At 40.5% G+C, this 14,937-nt stretch overlaps 1 protein-coding gene across 1 annotated transcript in view; it reads left to right on the top strand.

Moving 5' to 3' along the window:
• Positions 1 to 2,549: 2,549 nt before the first annotated feature.
• Positions 2,550 to 14,937, top strand: part of atp1a3a (ATPase Na+/K+ transporting subunit alpha 3a) — a gene marked incomplete at both ends in the record, with an annotated part of 31,098 nt that continues 18,710 nt past the window's right edge. Inside the window, one exon of the mRNA XM_083899574.1 lies at positions 2,550 to 2,750. Coding sequence (XP_083755700.1) covers positions 2,550 to 2,750 — 201 coding nt within the window. The remainder of the gene's footprint in view (positions 2,751 to 14,937) is intronic.

Raw genomic sequence — 14,937 nt, 5'->3', positions numbered from 1 at the left:
TAATTGAAGCTTTGGCTCTGCCTGCAACATGGTGCTAACATTAGCGGCTAACATCAGATGGGACTCCTGTGGGAACTTGACGTTGTTGTTTTTTATCACATAATCATTTTAAGATTAAATAATTGAAGTTTTGGCTCTGCCTGTGACATGGTGCCAACATTAGCTGCTAACATTAGCGGCTAACATCAGATGTGGCTCCTGTGGGGAACTTGGCGTTGTTGTTTTTTATCACAGTCATTTTAAGATTAAATAATTGAAGTTTTGGCTCTGCCTACAACATGGTGTTAACAATAGCTGCTAACATTAGCGACTAACATCAGATGTGGCTCCTGTGGGGAACTTGGCTTTGTTTTTTTTTATCACATAGTCATTTTAAGATGAAATAATTGAAGCTTTGGCTCTGCCTGCGACATGGTGCTAACATTAGCTGCAAACCCTTCATCTGTGGTTTTACCAGTGAAAATATGGCAGTTACCTCGTTCAACAGGTGAAGCAAGGTTCACCTGACGTTCACATGCTGCAGATGTCAAATATGCGATAAATCAAGCTGATAAATCAGCCCCTCGGCTGTAAATTAGAAAGACTGTGTGTTTGAAAGAGCAAGGCTCTTTGTTTTAGTGACACTAAATCAGGCTTCAGCAGGGAGACTTTTTTTACTGAGCTGCTGTCTGTCAGTAAATGTCGACTCTTCCTCTTCTTCCATCTCCACCTCTCCGCCATGCTTCATCGATCAGCGCCGCCTGTCATCTCCTCGTTCATACGTCAATCCCCTATCTCTCCCTCTACGTTTGTTCCTACACATTTTTATGCAGTCGTATCGTCGCGCTGAATAATTGCCTCTCGTATTGTTTCTCCGACTTTGCCAAAACAGCTGTTGCTCGCTTCAGGGGTGGAAATGCACCGAGGGTTCACATGAGTCATCCGTAGACGCCATTAAAAAAAAAAAAAAAAAATGAAAGTGCCTCACTACAGGAAGTCATTGAGCAAAGGTACAATCTCTGATGGCGAGAACGGCACTCGCAGAGGGAAGATGGAGGCAGATAAATCCAGCAAATGATGATGTTGCCTAATAGAGTGCAAGGCTTGCTGTGATAGTTCTTCTACAATTTGCTCATTTTGAGCGCCAACCTCTACCAGCTCCAACAGGAAGAGACTCTCGGGGCGCCATTATTCTGCACCGAGACATTTTTATGTTGGAGGAAATCGATGTGAGCTTTGCTGCCCTGTCGTCTAATATCAGTACATTATCAATCTGTTGTGTGTGTGTGTGTGTGTGTGTGTGAGGAGAAGAGCTGAGCAGGTCAAAGTACTGATGGGCGGAGAGTTTGCCAACAGGGCTGCAAGAATTAATAATCGATTATTATTATTACTGGCTCGCTGTTTTCACAAGTTTGAATGTTTTTAAAGGGGCAACAGACAACTTTTGTGTCCTTTATGGTTCCTTTTTGGAAGCTGTCGTTAAAAATTCAGCTATAACAAGACACCAATACCTACACGTTCCTTTGTTTTGTGTCATATTAATGTGATGGTTTCTCATGAATGCTATTTTCTTCGCGTAATTAATTGATTTGCTGTTAATCCATCCTAAGAGGCATTGAAAATCTAGTAGAAAAGTGTAAATCATTGTCTGTGCAATCACTTTTAACACCATAGCCAAACGATTTTCTAATCCAGCTTTAATAAAAACACATTTTCTGATTTCAGGTCCACTGTAAGAATATAGTGACATCTAATCCCATTTTCGACGACAGTTTGAGAACCGTTGCCCAAGTGTATCTTGGGACTTTTGTTTGTAAAACATTTATTCTGAGGCTACAAAAACAAACAATATTTATATTTTACAGCCTAAACAAGCATACTCAGGGGTGCTTTATTTGGTTTCTGTCGATAAACCCCTCCCTAAATTGTAAACACTGGACCTTTTAAAATGTGAATAAATTGTGGTTTCTTTGTTCTTCTCTGACAATAAACTGAATGTCTTTGGATTCCTGACATTTTATGGATCAAACGGCAAATAAATACTGAGGAGAATCTAGTTTTCCCTGCACAACAGTGAACCGAGCAACAGATACGAGAAGATTTAGGTTACTTCCCTACACATAAAACATTCTGAATGGACTTTTCTTGCAATTGTCGTCGTCTTCTGCAGGATTACTGTGATTTCCAGGAATGAGTTCACATGTGGGAGCATGTTAGATCCTGCATGAGGAAAATTAGGATGCAGTGTGAGACATCGTGACAGAAAAGTGCGCCATCTTAACTGCAGTAATCCCAGAATTCCTCAGCATTTTAATCACTCCCTGTCCCTCCTGCTCCTCCATTTTTTTTTTTTTTTACAGCATCACTGACTTCAGGCTGAAAGACTCTCACACACACTGACACACTAGCATCTCTCATGTTACACACATCGTCCCTTAATAGAATTATTCTCCTTTATTGTCACCATTTACTTCTTCTTCCCATCCGTCTCTCTCTCGCTCTCTCTCTCTCTCTCCGTGGTGTGTATCCGAGGATGATTAGAGGAGGGAAAAACTGTGATAGTGATCTCCATGGAAACAGCCCAGCAACAGGCTGGGTACCGACAACCAATCGGAGCCCACTCTGCCTCCGTCTCTCATCCAATGGGAGAGGCCGTGGAGGGAGGGGGAGTCGGGGTTCAGGGGGTTTGTGGGCCCGTCAAGGTGAATGCTGGGGGAGGCTCGATCAGGAACACTTACTTCCTGGTCGGATGGAGAAAGCTCAGCATCTCGGTGCGGAAAATGGACTTGGATGAGAAGTAATTATTAAAATAAACGGTGTGATAAGAAATTGCATCAACAGGAAAATGGCTACCTTTCAGTTCCGTGTGTATTATTACAATAGCATATATTAGTATCATATTACAATAGAATAAACACTGATACTTTACATTCTGTTCTATTCCATCTGAATTATTTTAAAACCAATGAAAGAGATTTTCAGAACTAGATATTGATAATTCCCTCTGCTCACTACAATTTGATTTTTATTAAGAAACCGTAATAACAGTAACTTGATCATGGTAGTTTTTGTTTAACTAAGTGTAGAGCTACATGTACAATTTCAATAATTGTATTTATCCTAATTAGGAAACCACCTGCCTAAGAATACTACTTGGAATGCCTACCACAGTTGGAGCTAACCAACAAAACAGCGAGTGCTGTTGTTAAACTGCTGTGTTGCGAATAATTGACTGCTGTTAGTTATGGTTTGTTTTCTCTAGCGCTCTGTTATCCAACTGGCAAACTAATTACGTATAAAGTCGGTATCAGTTGAAGCTTTGGCTCAACATTAGCTGCTAACATTAGCGGCTAACATCAGATGTTGCTCCTGTGGGGAACTAGTGCAGCTTTATGATTGTGTTTTAGATAAATTAGCACAGCAATTTTCTATTTCAGTAGCCGTCCACCCAGATCTATTGCTCGTTGACAGTAGCATGAGCACAAATGCATGCCAAATATCGCTAAATTTATTTAAATGTTCTATTTTTTAAGGAAAGGGATCTACCAATGGGGCAAGTGAAGTTTGATTTGCTAAAACTACCTTCTTAATTGAACCACTTAAAACTAAAAAGGACATAAATAAGACAACTGACCTGAAATGTAAGGATTTTACTGATCTAACTTTACTTATTTACTTACTTAAAGCACACCAGTAGTGTTAAAGCAGCTTAAAGTAAACTGTAATATCTTAATCCAAAAGTATATACAAAGTTTGCCAAAATTATTTTTCATTTTTCGGCCAGAGATAACAATTTTCCAGAAATTAACCTTATTTTACTTTCTTAAAATAAACATTTTCCAGTGCACTTGCTTACTGAGCGATTCTCACTTTCAAAGCCAAAAAAAGTTCAGTCTGTGCAGCTCGCAGGATTGTTCGCAGGTTGTTAAAAGTGATAAAGCTAGAACCCGTGACAAAAAAAGGTTGGCACGGCAACATCAGCATCACGCTCCTCTTACAGTGGCTCCTTTTCCCCCCGTGGGGCCGCCTTAGTGATGAGTTAAGAGGCTCAGGTGCTATCAAAGTGGTCCATTAAAGTCGTTGCACACCAATTATTTCCTCCTCCTACTCCCTGTTACACTAGTTAAACCGGGCGTCAGGCATTCTGAGGCAGACGAGGGCTGTCATGACTGGTGCCATGAACGTCTGAGAGTGAGGTAGTGGAGGAAGTATTCCGATCTTTTACGTAAAGTAGAGGTACGAATGGGAAAGAAAGATATGACTGTGACACCAGAGCAACAAAAAGTACTTTAGGTTGGTTGAATTTAATTCGTAAATAGATCAAATATGAGATAAATTCAGTGCTTGTGCGTTTGTTTGTTGTGTGTGTGGCTTTGTGAGGACCAAAAATCATACGAGAGTGAGGGCATTTTGGTTGGCGTTCACATCTTTAAAGGGCTTTTTGCGGGGGTTAAGACCTGGTTTTAGGGTCAGGGTTAGAATTGGGTTTAGGGTTAGGCTAGTGAATGCATTGTCTATGACGGTCCCCACACTATGAATGAGGCACAAAAGTGTGCTGGTGTGTGCCCTGCTCCTGGGCACAACCACATTAGTACTACATCCAGTGCAGGTCATCTCCCAATCACATGACTTGATACGGTTGCTAAGCAACGCCCTCTCGCTCCCCCTCCATCTCCCCCTCTTAGTCCATCAAACAGTGATTGTGTGGGTGGGAGAGATTGAGAGAAAGAGGGAGAGATGTTTATTTTTAGGAGCTGTGGCAAAAGATGGGGAATTACGTGTTGAGTCTAAAATTAAACTTGCGATCTCCCCCTTCTCTCTCGTACACTCCCATTCTTGTGCAGATTCATTCATTGATATGAATGAGGAGAAGAGTGAGATAATTATGTGGGAGTGACGCGTAAGAGGCTTTATCCAATCCATACGGATTATTAATTTGTTTAGGTTGGGCTGCATCTGCACATCAATACGCTTATGTAAATGTTTATCAGTAAGTCACGCAGCGGCGTGGCGCTTCGCCGCCGCCTGTTGACAAAGTCTTTAAATCAGAAGCCTTTCTTTGAAACACTTCATCTTCTACTTTTCCCATTACCTTTCCTGTCACAGCTGCCTGTGCCAAAAGTTAAATCACCCCCCCCGTGCAGCTTCTACATCCCGTGAGTCGCGTCGTGAAACGAGGAGACCATTTTGGAGCGCTGGAGTTTAAAATGGAGAGCCCATCAAACTGTAACCACAGCTGTCTTTGTAATGGATGGATGAAATGTGTGTGGTGACAGGATGACGAGGTGGAAGGTGGAGTAAGGGGTGTGTACAAACACGAGGAGATCGCTGACCAAAGGGTTTGAGATACAGAGAGATTAGTGACTATAGTGTGTATGCATGATCTTCATTTGGCCTCATTCGTCCACGTCGTGAATAGTAGTTAGAATCCTACAAGGAGCTGAAAGCAACAGAGAAGAGCGACCTCGCGTATCCTGGTAAAGGTCTTCAATAAATGAAGTTGGTTCTCTGGGATTTAAGATATGATCTGGAAAGAATGGTACGGCCCATTGGGAAAACTTTGTTTTCACGCCATATAGCCCAATAGACTCGGTACGAATGGGGGTTGAAACATTCAGTCGATCCGAGTTTGAACCTTTTGAATAACGTGTTCCCCTCCTCGCCTGAGGCGGCGCTGCATCAAGTCCAAGAAAACTCGCTCATCTGTTGGTTAATGTAGGACAAGTTCTGTTTCTGCCACATAAGAGCAAAACATGAAGCGTCGAATCCTATCGGTCTTGGGTTTTTCATTTTTGTTGCATGTGTTTTGGTTGCGTTTACCCACAATGCCCTGCATTGTAGTCCGCTTCCTGCATTTAGTTCACTTGAAGCAAACCAAGAACAAGTTTTTAGGTGGACCAGAGTTTGCTGTTTTGGAACCAGACTTTCTGTGTGTTTCAGTGGATCAGGATTCACAAACAGCCGGTAAACCCACAGCAATTTCCCTCGGGATAAATAAAGCATCTTGAATCTTGAATTCGCACAGACTGTTTCTTTCGCTAGTTTGCTCCTGCTCCATTGCGTTATACTATTGTGTCCGTTCGCTGTACACTGCTGTCACACAAGACAAATGTGCAGATGTTAGAGAATGTCCCAGTGCTGCTTCCCTCTATTATTCTACAGGAGAGGTTCAGTGACCCCCCCCCCCCCCCCCCATCAGAGGTGTAGTTTTGAGTATAACAGTTGGGTCACACAGAGTTAACTCATTCCTCCTGTCTGCAGCACTGCAGAAAACACCACTGCTGAGGTGTTGAGACACAGCAGGACAGGGACAGGGACAGATAGAGTATTGTGCAAGTGCACAGCCGTGGGCTAGTGAGAACTCGCAGTGAGAATGTTCTTGGTTAAAAAGGTTTTTTTAAACCTTTTTTACTGTTACTCCTCTGGTGTGTGGGTTTCTGAAGGTGTTCCAGCTTAATCCCACAGTCCAAATATTTTTTTTTTTGATGAAAATAATTGTCAGCTGAAGTTCTACTTGTACACGATCCTTCTTCTCCTTATTTAATTGGAAATCTACATGCATAGACAACTAGAAATGGCCTTTTCGACTGAGCATTGGTGTCATGACCTGTTTGTAGCACAGGTTTTGTTTCCCCCTCCAATGTCCTTAAAATTATATTTGTAAAAAGAAATTGAAGTCCTACTGAATGTCCAGCTTTATTTTTAGCAGTAAAATCCATTCCATGTTTGATTTTTGGATGTTTTCAGCCACAGTCCAACTCTAAGAAAGCTGACATGCTTTACTCGCACTGTGTGCTTCTTCCACTTCACGTTTTCAGACATATTGAGGAACACGCAGATGCTCGTGTGAAGCTGATCAGCCTCATCAGCATTGTTTGGAAGACTAAAAAGAAACACAAAGTTGGATCTAAGTAGTTTCTTATGTATGTGTAAAAAGCTCTTTAAAGTGTTATTTATTAATAAATACCATGACGTCGTCACCCATTGTGAAATGTTGATGAACGCACATCACTGACTACAGAGCTGTAAATTATTAATGTTCATGTTGTTTCATAACCTCTGTCCTTCACATAAAGCAGTATTTTTTTAATGCATATATTTGTATGTTTATATACATGAACAGTATGTGCAAAGACTTTGCAACAGGGCAAAAACAGCAAAAATGGTTAGAAACCTTATACTCGTCCCAATGTTCCTTGTGCTTAGGGCTCTAAAATCTCTTGACACGCCCCTGTGTATACATCCCAGTACAGTACTGGGATCAGTGAATTATGAGCCAGTGCTGTGTATGTAATGCAACATAGGAAATCTTTAACATGTAGACACTTATGTTCAAATGTCTGAGTCCTGCAGAAACACTGACTTTTCCCTGTTTAGCACTGGGAATATAAACTCAAATATGATCGACAGTAATTTGGTGCAACATCAAACAAAATGGCAAAAATGCACATTTAAGGTACTATACTATAATTACTTTAATGTGTCTACAGCTTTCTGCCAAGTCCCACCGCGGAGAATCGACCGATCTTATCTCAAGGTCTTTTATCAAATCTCCTGCTCCTCGCACCAGTGGAGCTGTAACATGATGAATGGCCAGTGATTTCCTCTACAAGGTCATCCCGACGCCTCAAAACATCCGTGTCTCTGTCTGTGTGTGTGTCTCAGTGTGTGTGTGTGCATGTGTCTCAGTGTGTGGTTCCCAGGGAAACGGAGATGGCATTTGTTTGCAGGCCAAATGAAACATCAACATCATGGAAGATAAGGAGGGAAGAGAGAGTGAGATGGATGTGTGAGGTGACTTCATGACTTAGGAGAGTAGCTGGGAAAATCCAAGGCACACAAATGAAATGGAGACATTTTTGTCTTTTTGTTTCAATTAATATTTTGATTTTGTGGTTGAAACACTAACAATATTATTGTGCTTTTACATTAAAAATCTCTTTAAGCATATTCACACAGAAGGCATGCTGTCACAAACTGTACCAACAGGTCCTTGGACACATCTGAATTTGTAGTCAGTGCCACAGGAACCAAATTCATCACATCTTTCCACTGTCATCACTTGCTAGGAAGCAATTTAATGTGAAAATAAAGCTGTCGTGGATGTATGGAAGATTGTGTCAGATATTTTCCCATCAGCAACATTTCCGGAAATGTCCCATGTTGTTTTCTCAAGATATTGACTTGGAGATTTGAAAGAGTTCCAGAAAAGGATGACCCTTGATTGTTGTGATATCATTGTCACGTATCTTGTCTTATCCCATACTGTAATTCCATTCCTTTGATTCGTTTAGATGTAAATTTCTAAAGTCTGAAGTTTTCCTGAGAACCATGGTGGCAGATGAGTCGAAGGTTAGACTTGTGTCAGACTTGAAGGTGTCAAATTTTCAAGTAAATCAAATAATTATTAGTGGGATATTGTTGTTTCACAATCACATTACAGACTGGAATCACGACATTAAGTTATTCCATTGGTTTAATATATCTAATGTAAAGATAATGTGGTTTCAGGCAGTCGTCTCTTCTCTGTTCTGTGGCGTATGTTAAATTCTCATTCATTCATCATTAGCTTTCTGCTGCTGTAGCTTTGAAAGTACAATCTCTAGCATCACATGCAGAAATGATAACTGTTTTATCCGTCAAATTGATGTGTTCCTGGATTTATAAAATACAAACTAACTCCCTTAAAAAAAAGTGGGATAAAAGGAAAATAATTGTTGAAAGAGTGTTAAACATTTGCCTGTTGTGGCGTTTGAGGATTTCAGCAGCTTCAGCTGAGTTTGGAGTTGTGATGCACGTTGCATCGTGAGTCATTCTCGCCTTTCCTCACCTCCCTCCCTCCTTCCCTCACACTGGGAATTATGCAACGCTCCACAGAGCTGTCAGGAGAGAGTGAGCGAGTGAGGGAGGGATGGAGGGAGGGAAGGATGGAGTTTTACTGTGTGTGATGGGGATGGATGGAGAAGGAGAGACAGATTAGAGTTTATGTGAGAGCAAAAGAAAGACAGAAAGAAAGTTACACCTCGTTTACAAATCTTCATTCATCGTTTCCATCTGCTCTCACTCATCCTCCATTCCTTCACTCCCCCCCCCCCCCCCCCCCCACAAGGTCACCGACAAGGACGGTGGAGAGACGCTCTCTAGCCTGTGATTGGCTGTCGCTGCAGCAGAGCGAGGCCTTAAAGAGACAGAGACGGTTAAACAGACGGCGGCCATCTTTGCCAGATAGAGCAGCTGAGGGAGGGAGGCGTGACGACCTCACACTCATGGATTTTTCCAAAAATCCCTTTTACCCACTTTCCATTAAATATTAATACTTAGCAGTGTAAGTTTTTCTTGTATCTGTTTTTGCCTCTGAGCTGAAAACAAGGTCAGAGTGACTTCCTGTCCTTTACTACTTATTGATTACAGTGTATTTATAGATACAAGTTAACACTGCAGTCCTGCACTGTCTCACACAAGATAAAGCCACATCCAAAAGTGTTTAAAACCTCTTATTCCCCCAAAGAGTTTGTATGAAGAGCTGTATCATCGTGGGATCTTCTCAATGATAAATAAATAAATATTTTATCAGCTATGATATGCAAATGGCCCTCATGTAATTTTGTACCGTATATGAGCTTTTAAAAAATGTATGTAATTTATAGAATGGTGTAATATAGAACTTGCCTGCAGGAAGTGTTACGGGCGCTGTCCATGGTGCTGAACCTGGAGCTGTAGATTCCCTCAATGAGTTAAAGGGAACATCTGCACCTAAACAAGAGATTTTGAGTTATAAATAAAGATGTTAGCAGGTGTTATTTATCACTTTAAGATGTGTACTTTAAAGATCGCAGTGTCTAATGGTGAGACACAGACCAGACTTAAGTCATTTTTAAGAAACGTCACCCCTTTATAATGGCTTTTTGAGGATTAGCACTTGGTTTTAAGGCTTGAGTGTTAGGTTGTCCTTACTGTGCAAAGTTGTGTATGTGTGCTTTGTATTGGTTACTCCTTTAGGACTTTTCTGGCATAAACACCGACCTTGTCCAAACGTTTGGTCCTCATGGTGTGTGTGTGTGTGTGTGTGTGTGTGTCAGACTGTTTGGCACCATACAAACCCCTGGTGTAATAGTAGTAGACAGTCGTGTGTGCTCATTTATCCCTCTCATGTCTCGTGTTTGTGTAGCTGTGTGCATGTTCATACCTGCAGGACGTGTCTGTGTTCGATAATGCAGGGATAATGTTCATTATCACCCGCTGCTCACTTACAGGCACACAGACCTATGCAAACACTGTTTATGTGATATGTGATTTTTTTTTTTTTCCACAACATTTTGTCAGTATAATCTCTGTATTTATGGACACTTTATTAGGGAAATAAAATGTTAACTCCTTCTTACTGTTTTTGAAATTATCAACAGGAAAAATATTAGACAAAGCAAAAACGAAAGAAAAGAAAATCCCTATTAAAAACACGGTTTGTGGCCACAGCAGCTCACTTGTAGAGCGGGTTGTCTTTCAACTTGAAGGTTGTGGGTTTGATTCCTTAACCCCACATTACTCTTGACGGCTGTGCTGACAGCGTGTGAATGTAAGATGTAGAGTATGTAAGATGTAGAGTATGTAAGATGAGTAATGGAAAATGCGCTGTGACAGAGTGAATGGCAAAACTGTAGTGTAAAGAAGGTTTGATTGGTCATCAAGACTAGAAAAACACTTTAAATACAGCACATTTAAATTACTACAAAGTCTGAGGGTTTGTTTTACATGTTCATGACTTAATTACACTTTGGTACAATAAGTTTCCATAAAATGAATGAATCCCCCCCCCCAGAAAAGTGACTTGTACCATTACATTCATGTGCAAATGTGTTCGTTTTTCCTGTCTCTGTCTCTTCAGACTTGACTCAATCACTCTCCTCACATCCTCTGCGATCACACGTGAAATGGGGCTTCTAATGAGAACGGTGACAAAGCATTTTTCCTCTCATCACAGAATCTGGTGTAAGTCATCAAGTCATAATCAGCAGAAGTTTGAAACGATTGCTCTCACCTCCCTCCCTCACTTCCTCCCTTCATTCATTCATTCATTCATTCATTCATTCACCCTGTCTCTGATTTCTCTTTGCAGTTTTGTTTTGTGTCGTCTGGATGATTAGAGAGCCAGGATCATACATTAGTTGCCATGGAGACCAGGTCTCTGAAATGTTTTTTTGTGTTCTGTTCTTCTCCTCCCACTCCCCTATCTTACAATACACCGTGTTGTTTAACCTTCATGAAACAAAACAAAGAGCCTCACTGAAGTACAACAAAATAAACACATCATCATTAACCTCAGCCTTCACATGTCAACGCCACATTTATGACATGTGACCTGCGCTTACTTTGCTTTTGAAATCATTCAGTTATATAGGAAACATAATATATGTTGCTATGTTGTTTTTGTGTGATAAAAGAGGGGAAATTGGGTATTAAATCTATAATGCTGTTAAATACTCTGGGCATTTGCTCCTGTTGATTTTGTAGAGAAGCAGATTTTACATGCTTCCAGTTTGTAACAATGTTGATATTTCCAAAAGCACTTCAAAGCATCATCTGGCATATAGTACTTCCACAAAGCTGTATTCATATTTATTCATATTTATTCTTTGCCAGGTGGTGAGGTTAAGTTAAATCAAGTACAGTGAAATTTATTCTCCTTTTATAAATAAAGCTGAATAAAAACTAGTGAAAAAGATCATACAAACGCACAGGGACAGAAGCAAATCTGTAGTTTTTGTGTGCTTTATAGAACATGAGTGTCAAATTTAGTGGCATCTATAGGGTGAAGTTGCATGTTGCAAACAACGGAATTGGTCAAAATATATTAATACATGGCTTTAAAACCTGTCTCAAACAGTTAATGCCAAGTTGTTGGTGTGTTTTTTGGTACATCCAGTAACAAGAAAAGAGAATAAAAAATCTAAAGATCAATAAATGTCCAAGCAAATCAAATGAAAAAGCACAAAAAACACACAAAAAGACAATACAATAAAACATATAAATTAATTAAAAAGGCTGAAGATGAATAAATATGATGAGTAAATTACATTACAGTGAAAGTGCTGTACAAGACTGAGTGACAAAACAAATAAAAGTGAGTGCAGTGTCTGAATAAAACTAACTAACAAAATAAGAATCCGCACTGCAAAAGAAGCCGAGATGATTTTTGTGAGGCGGTTCCCCCCTGAGGAATGATGAGTAATAAATAAAACAATAACATTGTACAGATCATATTATCGCTCTGGTAAACAAACCCATCTATCAATACCGTGTAAATGTATTCTCCACTGCGGCTCAACATTGTTTTCGTGCTGCTACATCACATATTCCTTTTAATGTGCGAGTTTGAGTGTGACAGCTTTTTATTTTTTTATTTATTTGTTTGCATCTCAGTTTGAGAGAGAGGGAGCAAAAAAATGAAAAAAAAATTGTGGTTAATGGTGCAGAGTGGAGTGATGACAAAGTAGCGCACAAACCAGGCCATGCTTCAATTATGAGAGATGGGAATATTGATCCCAGCTGGACCCAATTTCAAAATATACACACAGGCACGCCCTTAACCAAGCTTATTGTTATTACCAGTTTTACCAAGTATGCAAGTACTAGTTTTGTTCGGTTCTTACCAGTATCAGGAGGCTGCACAGAAGACACTAGCTCTGTAGAGACATTAGCTTGGTTAAATGTTAGCTTTGCTAGAGCATTCAAACATACTGCACCACTAGTTTTTACCAATTTTTACAATTGTGTCGTTTTTACTTATTACCACTTATCACCAGTTTTTCCAAGTACGTTGTTTTTACTAGTTTTGTCGGGTTCTTACCAGTATCAGGAGGCTGCATAGAAGACACTAGATCTGTAGAGACATTAGCTTGGTTAAATATTAGCTTTGCTAAAGCATTTAAACATACTGCACCACTAGTTTTTACCAGTTTTACCAGTACAAGTGTTGTTTTTACTAGATTTTTAGTAGAAGTTTACTAGTTCTTACCTGTATGAGGAGGCTAGCTCAATCACTCACTAGCTCTGTTAGCAGCCGCAGAGATACTAGCTTGGTTAGCTTTGCTAAAGCATTCCAGCATACCACACCACCTTCACTGTGTAGAACACAGTATGTAAGTGTTTGCCACTATATATTTCATTTATCATCGAGTAAATTGTACGCTTTTGTTTGTTTCTGCTATGAGGTGAGCCCAAACCTTTGCGTGCTTGTCCACTATGATGGCTAACGTAAATGTTAGCATAGACCACATATGTCAAACTGGAGGCTCGGGGGCCAGATGTGGCCCGCCACATAATTTTTTGTGGCCCGTGAGTGGTTAATTTGTCTTTAAAATCTGTGTTAAAAAAGGTCTATGCTGCTTTAAGGCGAGCATTGACCATAAACTACATTTCCCACAATGCATGGTGATTGCCTTACCCGCAAAGTGATGGCATCACCATCGCGGACCAGGTTATATCTATAATGCATCATATTTGTAACTTGAATAAGTAATAAATACAGAAGGTTATTTAGCAATATGTTACGGAGTAGTTACCTTTATTTTACATTATATTTGGTTACATTTAGCTACATTTATTCTGTATGACAGTTACAATTGGCCCTTTGAGGGTAACCATTATGCTGATGTGGCCCTCAGTGAAAATGAGTTTGACACCCTTGAAATAGACTAAACATGAATATCTACAGCAGTGTGACGCTTTATTGAACGAACAAGAAACCAGTGTGAATATAATACCTGTTTTTGTTGCTCTAGTTGTCCGTGTGTGTGTGTGTGTGTGTGTGTGTGGCAGCTGCACCCTATACATAGCCCGCTGCTCCATTTAAAGGTTCTAATAACAGCATAATTACATTATAATCTCCCAGAGCAGGTGGTGCTCAGGACAGAAATAAAACGTCTGAAGCTCCAGTTTCGCTCCGACGACCCTTAATAACATCACATTGTTTCCATGTCATATTTTTTTCCTTTGTTTTGTTTTCAGTTCACGTTTTCAAGTCGCCCATATCTGCACCGTGTATTGTCAGTGATGTATTTTGTCTGTTGTGCGTTGTTTGTTTTCAAATCTACGTAAACACACATACTACTGTATTATAATCTACCTATGTATGGGTTTTTATGCTCCTCAGAGGATAGATTTTAAGCTTTGTGATCCACTGAGTATGTGTATACTTTCATATAACTAATTTAGCAATCAACATATTACGTCAAGTCTTCTTACTTTTTCTGTCTTATATGTCTTATATTTATTAAGAATTGTGTAGTAATTAACTGACAAATGTATTAAATGCTTGTCCTGTCTTTTCTGGTGCATTATACAGGCAGCTACAGCGGTCTAATGCGGATTTGCTGTCTGGCCCTGGTTTCTTCCGCGGAGACGCATCGCAGGGAACCCTGCGCGCTGCGGCGGCCTGTGCCGGCCTGCGCGCGCCCGCGGAGGGAGACGGCATCCGAAGAAGAAGCCTCCGGTCCGGCACTACTTTCCAGCGGCATCATTTGGGAGACGGTCGGTGGAGAAGCAGCGGAGGCTGCGCGTCATTTCAACCTTTAATACCGGTTAAAATAAGACATTTTTTAACATTTCCAGCTGAACACAGTCCCTGCCGAGGTGCTCCATGAAACGCTGCCTTCTTGCCAAGTCGCCCTTCTATGCCCGCTCCGCTTTAGGAAACACACATTACTGTTAGGGTTTTTATGTTGTTTTTAGTCGCAGAGATAGCTGTCAACTGAAGGGATCCATTTTAGGTTTTTTCCTTCTCTTTATCAGACAGTTTTTTGGCCGCCAAACAAACTCCTCCGGTTATAGCGATTCATTGTTGGCTGAGGAGACCCGACTGACAGCGCCAAAATGGGGGTAAGTGAAATACGTTTACATTGGAACTCTCTTTAGTTTTTTATACGTGATAAAAGAATGTCGGTTTTGGTGCAGTTTGCCACA

The sequence above is a fragment of the Microchirus variegatus genome (genome assembly GCF_963457635.1).
Source record: "Microchirus variegatus genome assembly, chromosome: 13".
In the NCBI taxonomy this organism is placed as follows: Eukaryota; Metazoa; Chordata; class Actinopteri; order Pleuronectiformes; family Soleidae; genus Microchirus; species Microchirus variegatus.
Note: the sequence above shows the minus strand (reverse complement) of the source record. Positions and strands in the feature narration are given on the sequence as shown.